Below are 9,946 nucleotides of genomic sequence, written 5' to 3' on the forward strand. Positions count from 1 at the left end.
CTAACAGGTACTGGAGGTGTGGAGTAAAGGAAAAATGTGATCCTTATTCTCTACAACTGATTATGGTTGTGAATTTTGTCTTCCTTGCAAGCTGGGATAGGGAGGTGGATAGATGAGAAGAGGGAGAACCAGATTTCCATTGTTGCCTTGCACTTTGTATGGCCCTAAAAAAAAAAAAAATGGAGTCTGGGGAATGGTATTGAAAGTGGGCCATGCAGTATTAAGTGCTTGACATTCTGTAACATTTAAGTAAGTGTAGCTGTCCATAGGAAGGAAATCCAATGCCCTTTGAACAAAAACCTGCCCATTGTAAAACCTCTAAAAAGGATGACCACTTCATGCATTCCTCAAGAACAGAAAGGAAGTTGGGAGATAAGGGAAGTTCATAGCACCCTGTGGCTGAGTGAGGTTGAACTACAGTCATGCTCCCTGTTGAAGTCTTCTTTTCGTGTATAGGAAATGGGGGAGAGGGGCGTATCGCTTAAAATTGAGATCTTGCTTTAATATTTGTTGTCAAGCTGAACTTTTGCAGCTGCTTCACTCTTACATACAGAATTCCACTTTCTGGGTTGTATTCCTAATCCATTTCTGATGATTGCTGTGATACAGAGATGTGACAAACATTACTCCCAAGAAGCAGACAGTCTTAAGCTATCTATCCTGCTTTTGCCTTGTGATTTATGTATCACGTAGAAGGAAAGAATCCCCCCAGCCTATACAGCCAAAGCGGCCTCTGTGTTAAAATGTTCCCACAACCTCACCTGTAGTCAGGACAGCTGTGTCTAACAGAATTTATTTAGTGTTTGCAAGTATTTGTTAGTGGCCCTCTGCCAATTCAGAGGGGAGGAAGTTAGAGACGTGGGTTAACTTACTCACATTGGTTTTTAGAGTGTATGTGTGTGGCTGATTTTTTTTTAAAGGGTTTGAAATAGCACAGGAAAACTTTACCTGCATTAGGAATACTTTTTTCTGAGCTTACTCTAGAGACTGTTTGACATTGACTTAAATCAGCTGTCTTCCATTTCTGGGTTATCTTAATATTGTGGGATGTCTGACTAGTAAGCTTGATGCTTAATTCTGCGGATTATTTTTCTTCAAATGGGTAAGCATTTATTGATGTGTACAATGGTACTTCAAAGCTTTGAATGTTGAGTTAGAAGGGGGTATGTGTGGGAACATAAATACTCAGCCTTTATACTCTACTTTTTCCCCACTTCAAATATATAGTGGTCGGCACTTACCATGGCTCCCCGGACCAGACCCATCAAGTGGCAGGTAACCACCAGCAACCTCCCCAGCAGAATACTGGATTTCCACGGAACAGCCAGCCTTATTATAACAGTCGGGGAGTGTCTCGTGGTGGATCACGTGGGACTCGCGGCTTGATGAATGGTTACAGGGGACCGGCAAATGGATTTAGAGGTAAACAGTTTAATTAAAGTCTCTCATCTGACTTTTACCTGTTTCTTTCTGGAAACACTGCGTCAAGAAACCATGTGTTATAAAAATGATGGTAGGTCAGTTTATTTTAAGTATAGTATCTCTGTAAGCTATTTAAACTTGTAGTAAAAATTCAGTTAGTTTTGGCTTACTCAAGCAGCTCAAATTTTAGATGCTTGGTTAGACTTCCTACTAAGATGTAAATAAAGAAGCCTTTTCCCTGTTCTGTGCTAAAGGCATAATGTGTGTATCTTAAGTTCTGTTGCAAGTATAAACAAACATGGAAATATCCAACAGAATGTTTCACAACTATCAAGTGATGAATTCAGATGCCAGTTCGTATTTCAAAAATGTTTTTTTATTTCTAGTTATGGTAGAAGCAGTATACTTTAGAGTTCCATCTTGCGTCATATTGAAAATGGGCTTGATAATACAGAAGTACAAGAACAAAAAACTCCAAAATCATTATTCTGAAGGAATTAATAGGAGTGGAGGAATGATACTGGAGTTCTGGATAAATAAGAACACTTTAATTGGAGATTATTTTGTGGGGCTTTTGGTGTTGCAGAGATGGCTGGGATGTGTATGTTAGAATGAGGAAGGCATTGTTTCCTTGTTTGATTTTCTGGGATTAGACTTGTGAATACAGCACTGACGGCTGGTTTTTCTTGCTCTGGTCTTGTCCTCTCATGTGGTTGGAGAGTAGAGAAGAAACCTGTATAACACAAAGGCAATTGATTGTAGTTGTAAGTGTTCACCATTTGTATGCTTCAAATTGGTCTGGAATTCTGAGTTTAGGACTTGGGACTGAAGCCATCCTTGGCCATACTTCCTGGCTTTCAGGAGAGCCTTCACTCAGGAGGAGCTCGAGTTGGTTGTTGTGGCCTTGCAGGTTACAGCTGTTATGTTTCGATCACAGTATTATGTTTAGCTGTGGGTTGAATGTTATGTAAATGAACCCTCAAATTACTGGAGAAACACACTGAATGGTTATCTCCTCCCCGTTCTTACTAGCTCTTTGTTCTTGTTTCTTGTAATAGTATTAGCACTGATGCTGCAAACAGTTGCTTGAATTGCAGGTTAAACAACGCGTGTTTTTTTTTCTCTTAGAATTAGGTAGAAAGCTCTTAAGTTTTTCTTTGTGGTAGCATAATATAGGTTATCATTTCTAAGTGAAGGATGTGTGTCCTTTTCCGTAGGAGGATATGATGGCTACCGTCCTTCATTTTCCAACACTCCAAACAGCGGTTACACGCAGCCCCAGTTCAATGCTCCTCGAGATTATTCAAACTACCAGCGGGTAAGCTACCAGTATGTCATGTCAGTCTAGAAGTAGAAGAAAAATGTATGCATCAATAAAAGCACTAATACAAGTCAATAAGTGAAAACATTTTCCTGTGACTTTTTTATTTCTAATGATGACAAAAGTTTTAGATACTGAACAGATATTTAGAAATAGCTGAATTTGAAATGGCTAGTTATAACTGGGAAGTTGAGTGATTTCTGAAGTAGCTATAGCAAAGTTGAGTGAATTATAAAGAGCTCTTTTAAATACAGTTATCACAGCTTTGTGAGAAAGAATGATACTTAAAGAAGAACTTAAATCCACTGAAGTCAACTTCTCAAACATGTAAGGGACTGTCTATCTTCTGCAACACTGATATGTTACTCTGAAATGGATATAAAATTCCACTGTTCTGTAGGAAGTATGCTCTGTCTGCTCAAAGCTTAGTTTGACTGGAAAATGTCTGTCTCTGCATATCCCCAAACAAATATTCACCAACAAAGGAGAAGACTAATTTTGATCCTACCATTAGAATGTCAATTCATTTTTTGAATGGTCCTTTAGGAAACCCATCTGTTCGACTTGTGTTTAGTTGGAAAAAATCAAACACTAAATAGTCCTGTTCGCATTTATTACTTACATTGAAAAAATATCCTGTAACTGGAGAGAGGATTTGTCATTGTACATTTTTATTACAGTTGCTAGATACTAGGAGGAGTAAGAATTTATTTTTCTCACATGAATTAAAGCTAGTAAAATTGCTATATGTTGAAGTCACAGGTGTTTCATCAGTACAGATTGTTTTAAAAGCTCTTTATTTCACTGATAACTAATAACATCCTGAAACATAATGAAATAATTGTTTTATGTCATAATATTTTTCCATTTTTATACTTCAGGATGGATATCAACAGAATTTCAAACGTGGCTCTGGACAAAGTGGACCTCGGGGAGCTCCTCGAGGTAATTCCTGAGTAGTGTATACTTGATTTGGGCTAAATGGAAGTTTTTGATCCAAATTCTGAACTTCTGTATTTAAAAAGCAACCTCAATCCTTATTTAGCAGATCACAATTGAAGGATAAGCCTGCTTTCCTCTGACCTCGTAGTTGACCCTGCTTTGGAACAGGGGCTTGTACTTGACGAGGACATCCTGAGGTCCTTTCTCACTTGAGTTTTACTATGTAGGGGTATGGGAATGTGTTGTCCTGTAGCTTCTTGTTAGTGTTTGCCATGTGTACATCTGAGAAAACAAAACATATATCGTAAGGCTGTAATTGAACTTATACATTCTATTTTCCAATGCTGTTTTCCACATTTTTTTCAGTAGATATTGGGTGATAAGATTGTCTTCTGTCTCATGCAGACATTTTTATGATAATTCAGGTTGAATTTTGAAGATTTCTGTTCTAGACTCCCTTGGTACAGAGGGCCCCATAGCGTGGAACTGTGGCCTGGAGTTAAACATTAGTATCAGGCTGTAGTGAAGCTGAGAACATACTACAGAAAGCACAGCTAGAAATGAATAAAAGTCATGAGGTTCCTTGTCAGAGATGTGCAGGCAAACATGAGAGGAGTTCACCAAGTGACAAACAGTTCTCATATACTGAGAGTGCAAGCTACAAACAAATCCTTTCTTAATGAGGGACGGAATGAATGGAAGTAAAAATGTGATTAGTTAGCTTGCAGTATTTATATTCAAACTCTAAAAATACAACTGTTGCCTTACATTACGGCAAAGTTTCTTGTTTTAGTTATCATATCTTCATGCCGTATTTTTTTTCATTTTTTTTGAAGTTAGTACAGTTTTGTGGTTCTGGGAAAAAAGTTATTAGGATAAAGTTGCAAACTACAAAGGTTACATAATGTTGAATCTTGATTTAAAGGAGCTTCTAGAACCATGTATAGCCTAGATACAAACCAGGGAATTCTTACCCAGTTTATACCAGAGCTTTTAGGATTTTTTTTAACAACCTGACTTCATGCATAATTCAAGTGCTTTTTTGTATTTTTTCTAGGTCGTGGAGGGCCCCCAAGACCAAACAGAGGGATGCCTCAAATGAATGCTCAGCAAGTGAATTAAACAAATTCACAGGATTACATGAAACGCCAAAACCACACTGGCCAGTGTACTATACATGTTACCAGAAGAGTTATTATCTATTTGTTCTCCCTTACAGGAAGTTTGTTGTAAAGGGACTATTTTCATTACCCATAATGACAGGACTACAGTTGCCAGCTTTATATTACCTGGATATGGAAAGAAATGAAACAACGTTTACTCTGCATGTTCTGTCCTAAGCATCATCTTGAGCCTTGCACATGAGATTCAGATTCCTCACCCTTGCTAAGAGTAAAGCAAAAAAGGCAATTTTCAGGGTGATCCAGTCTCCATGGTTAACTGAAGTGGCAGGAAAAAGCAAAGACTCACTTCTGACATTAAAGTGATGCAACAAATTTTGGATATAATCTGCAAATTCATAAAGATTTACTATGGTGGCAGTTAACAAAATCTAATGTTCCCATGAAAGGATTGAAAAAGTGAAGTGTGGCTTGATAGAGCAACTGCATTTCAGCTTTTTCGTATTAAATTGAAGCACTGAACAGTTCAAGACGTGTAGTGATGCATATTTCCCTAAGTAGGCTTATAGCCAGTTTTTGACAAAGAAGAAGCACCCTTAGCTACAGCACTCCTCATCACCAGGGCCCTTTTTACTGTGGCTAAGGATTTAAGATCGCTTGCATAACTGCTAATGTAATTGTGTAATTTTTTAAAAAAAGGAAAAAAGCTTTGATTTGGCACTTCAACAAAATTTTGCTACAAATGTGAGATATAACCTGGATGGCCACTGTATATTTGATGTGAAGTATTTAGATATATCTTTGAAACACATTTAAGTTTCTTTGATAGCAATGACTTTTGTAAGGATTGGTACTCTTTATCATTCCTTATAACTTGCACATTGTCTGTCACTAATACTTGACCTTGCTGTATTATCACCTAAATAACTGATGCCGGTACTGATGGAAATCTCTAATGGATAATCATAACACTTTTGGTCACATGTCCTTTTTGTCTTTCCTGCAGCCTTGAAGGTTTTAAGAAATCTCAAATGCCCGCTGCTGCTGCCCTTTTAATTGCTATCTTTTGAAAAGCACCAGTATGTGTTTGAATTGATTTCCCCTTTTAAGGGAAATGACAGCCAGCAGTTACAGTTCTAATGGTATAAGCAAGACAAATAAAACATGTTTATAAAAATTGTATCCTGGAACACTGGTTTTCAGCGACTGAAACAAATTTAATGTAATGGGTTGACATTTCATAAGGTTTTTTCATTGAAGAGATTTTCTTTTTCCTGAATAGATGTAAACCCTCCTCCTGTTTTTCTGATTTTATTCAAATATCTCTTGTGACTTCTTCTGGCAAACTTTTCTTTTTATGGAGACTTTCCTTTTCATCAAGGCAGCAATGTATAGAAGAAATGGCATAAGACTAGGAGCTGGAAATTACCAAGTCTTATTCAAGTTTTACTGCATACTTGTGGTATAATCTTTGGAAAATCACTTGTGCCTAACTTTTGTGCACATGCACTCTCTCTGCAGTGGGGAGAATATATTGATAGCTGCCTCCATAGAGGTGTTGGTAGTTCTGTTGCATTTATAGCACATGCAAGAAGAAAAGTGCTGTAGTGCTCATCAAATAATTTGTGTGTGTGGAAAGGTGAAATTAAGGAACAGCTACCTGTTGTATAACTGTTATATACAAAACTGAAGGTTGTTTTCGCTCAGAGGTTCACTCAGAGGGTCATTTCTACTTTGTATCATAACTGAACTTTCTGAACTTGTAGTCAGATTTTTTGACTTCATTGTGAAATAATCTGAAACTCCATATAAATAGGTGGTAACATCACTTTTCCATGTTGCGTGTGAAGAGCACAAATGAGAAATGTTTTTACTGAGAGAAGTGAAAAGTTTTTGAAGACAATACTACACAGCAAACATCTTGAAACAATGCTGATGGTTAGAAGCGCAGCAGTTTTAGTCAAGGCCTAGAAACATTCCATACCAGTATAACGATATAACCTGCAGTCCGGTAAGAAATTGCTGTTCTGTGTCTTTTTTAGGAAGCTATTACTGAAATAATAGTCCCAACTGTTTTTTTTTTAACTGGAAAAAAAAATAAAAGGTGAACCTTTTAATGCTGAACTGACATAGGAAAATAGTGAATTCTTTTTTTTCTTTTGTGCATCAGCTTACTTTTAAATGGTTGGTAGAACACAAGCTATTCAGCCTTTTCTATTGCACACCAAATGCGAATTCAAAAGCTAATTGTAGTTTGATAGTAAACTTGCAGCGTACTGAATTAAAGACCACTGAATGGATCAGAACATTCCACTTAAGTTTTTTTTTTAAGCATAATTTAAATTTATTAATAAAATGTGGGTATCTGAGAGGCCTCTTATTTGAGGTACACAACCTTGTAAGCTTTTCCATGTATGATAATGGTCTTTAGAATAGCTGCTCTGCTGTATGCTGATAGATGGGGATGTGTTTTAGTAATAACTACAAAACAAGTACTTAATACATGTTTAATCTGGGAATTTGCACTGACTCCTTTAATCTCAATTCATGCAGCTAATAAACAGTATACTGAAAAATTGCCTTGAGTCACAGTATGGCGCACAGATCCACTAACTGGTTTTCTGGCCTGCTCAGGGGGTTCTGTTTGTCAGCCTAATGGTTGATTGTAAGGGTCCAGATTGTTTTCTTCTCTGCTTGATCCACTGCAGTGCAAGTAGGGCGCTATGCGTTTTAAAGAACTATATTTAGAGAACTAAGAGAGCTTTTAGGTATCTTCACTACCTAACTTAGTTCAAGATCTGAGTCACATTCAGATCACAAGCACTCCTAGATAACTTTCATTTGAAAAAGATCATCTTTGGAACAATGACCATTATAAAAAGTGATGATACTGAGGCAAAAGGGGGTCAGTTCTGGCTCAGTTGTGTTGCAGAGTCCTTTCTGGATGCCAGGGGGGAAAAAGGCATTTATTTTAGTGAGCGGTTGCTTTAGGCTTAGCTGGCCTTGATGCCTGTGGTTGAAAAGAGTTGAGTGAGTGTAGTACACTCCTTCTGAGCCAATCTGTAAACACATGGATTGCCCTCTTTTTGTGGTTTTACTTGATTCTTCTGTGAATTAGTCTCCTGAGAGCATAACAGGCTAGTAATGACCGCCTTACATGCAGCTGCGAAGAGAGATACAGATTTTTATTTTTGGCTGGGGCTTCCTTAATATTGGTAGGTTGTGATAATATGAAGTGGTATGCATTTGGGAGCTGACTTCTAGCATCAGTGTCTGTAATATAAGGATTCTTGAGTAAATCACTTACAGATGGCTCCAGAGTTTCCAGATGTTTCTACCTAATGTTACTGTGTCTGGCAATCTTGGATCCTTTCTAGACATCCTATAAGTTTTAACTCAGAAGTCATGAGTTGCTTCTCATACCCGAGGACGCTTTTTTTCATACTTTTTACTTAGTTCTCCGTGTGAGTTCTCCGTGTGTATGGGCTCTCTTAAGGGTTCACTAGTATAAATTTTGTATTTTGCTGTAGAGTTAGTTCAAGACTTAATCACTATTTTCTTTCCAAGATACTGTTTCATGTGTAGCAATCTCTGAAGCATTGAGTTCTGATGGCTCTAAGCATCATTCAGAGTAGCTGCAAGAGTAATGTTGATGACTTTTAATAGCTAGTAATGTATTCTCCTGGGACTTTCTAACTTTCAGAGAATTCAGGACCTTTAAAGTATGTCATATCAAAATGTTCTGCATACTTTATTAGATAGGCAGATTTTTTGGTTGGATTACAGGTTACCTTCATACATGTTGTCTTTGTAGAATGGATCAAGCTTCCTTCTCTCACCAAATGGTACTTAGAAATTTCTTTGGAGAGGGAAAAGTGTTTAAATGGCTTTAACCCTAGACAGACGTTGAAAATAGGATTACTGTTTTCTAGGTTTTACTTCCTGTGATTTACTGCAAATAGGGCAAAAACTCTGCAATCCAGTAGAATAAGGTACATAAGTAACTAATCATAGGAGTCTTTTCTTTATTTGAAAGATGTGGCACTAGCTAAGTTGAGTAGTTGACTTTTACTTCTTTGCAAGAACTATCCATTATAAATGCTCATCTGAGATACATGTGTTTAGTGTCGATGGACAAAATTATGCTGTTCAGATTTCTCCCATCCCAAGTCTGCTGTGGACAGAAAGGGACATGAGGAAGTTGCTTATTAACCAGCCCTATTAATGAGGCTGCGAGAGTTGCATCTTGAAAAATAAAGATTCTTCCTGTCATGCATGCAAAACTGTTCTTGAATGAACTGAACGCAAACTCAGATACATGAAGTTACAGGCTTACAGATGGAGTTGAGGTTTGCAACTATATGAAGGTCTGCTTGAGTCTTTCAGGTCTGTGCACCTGTTTATACAGTACCCTGCATCTGCATTGAACATGGATGGAATTTTAAAGGTTTTCAATCATTTGAGCTAACACCATTGAAGTTCTGCAGATGGGGCGGATAGTTATTCTTCATCACTGATTGACCTAAAAATCAGTGCTTCATCTGAAAAGCAAGCAGGAAATGATCCTAAACAATAAAATTTTCCTCTTGAAATTGGAAAGGTGATTTTTTTCTTTTTAAACCCTGGGCTTAAATACAGTTATGATTGTCCTCTAGAACGTTACTGGAAACTCGAGCACTGCAAAAATGTGTGGTTTCCTTGTGGTTCTTTTTGTAGATTACGATATCTTTGTTAAAACTTCTTTGACTATGCCATCACAACATCAGCGTCTGAGTGATCAGTCTCATACTAGTCTTGAGTTTCTTATATTCAGTGGCAAAACCAAATATAAGGATCTTTGACATTAACTTTGGGAAAATTCCTTTGTTTATTTAATGTCAGGTTGACATACCCTGTACTTGTGAAGAAGGGTAAACACTTGTGCTTTCAGAGGGAAAGGGGGATGGTTCTTCAAAATATCCAGTTTGCAATTCCTGCTTTCTCTTGCATTCAGATGGGTTTTCTTCCAAATCGGTACCTTTTCGAGGAATTTCATGCTTTTTTATAAGCACTACACTCATCTGCTTAGGGACTGATACTGAATTTAAATGATCTAACATTTAAGAAGAAATCTAAGCTGATGAGAAGGCTCTAGTGGACT

General features: G+C 37.4%; 1 protein-coding gene across 4 annotated transcripts in view; it reads left to right on the forward strand.

The window, feature by feature from the left end:
* The window catches only part of CAPRIN1 (cell cycle associated protein 1), a 34,345-nt gene extending 28,359 nt beyond the window's left edge, over positions 1–5,986 (forward strand). For all 4 annotated transcript variants that reach the window (XM_040560516.1, XM_040560519.1, XM_040560518.1 and 1 more), the window contains 4 exons: positions 1,228–1,422; positions 2,640–2,740; positions 3,625–3,688; positions 4,743–5,986. In XM_040560516.1, the coding sequence (XP_040416450.1) occupies positions 1,228–1,422; positions 2,640–2,740; positions 3,625–3,688; positions 4,743–4,807 (425 nt within the window). In that variant the 3' untranslated portion in view covers positions 4,808–5,986. The remainder of the gene's footprint in view (positions 1–1,227; positions 1,423–2,639; positions 2,741–3,624; positions 3,689–4,742) is intronic.
* The last annotated feature ends 3,960 nt before the right edge of the window (positions 5,987–9,946 follow it).

This window comes from Cygnus olor, chromosome 5 (assembly GCF_009769625.2).
Source record: "Cygnus olor isolate bCygOlo1 chromosome 5, bCygOlo1.pri.v2, whole genome shotgun sequence".
Lineage (NCBI taxonomy): Eukaryota > Metazoa > Chordata > Aves > Anseriformes > Anatidae > Cygnus > Cygnus olor.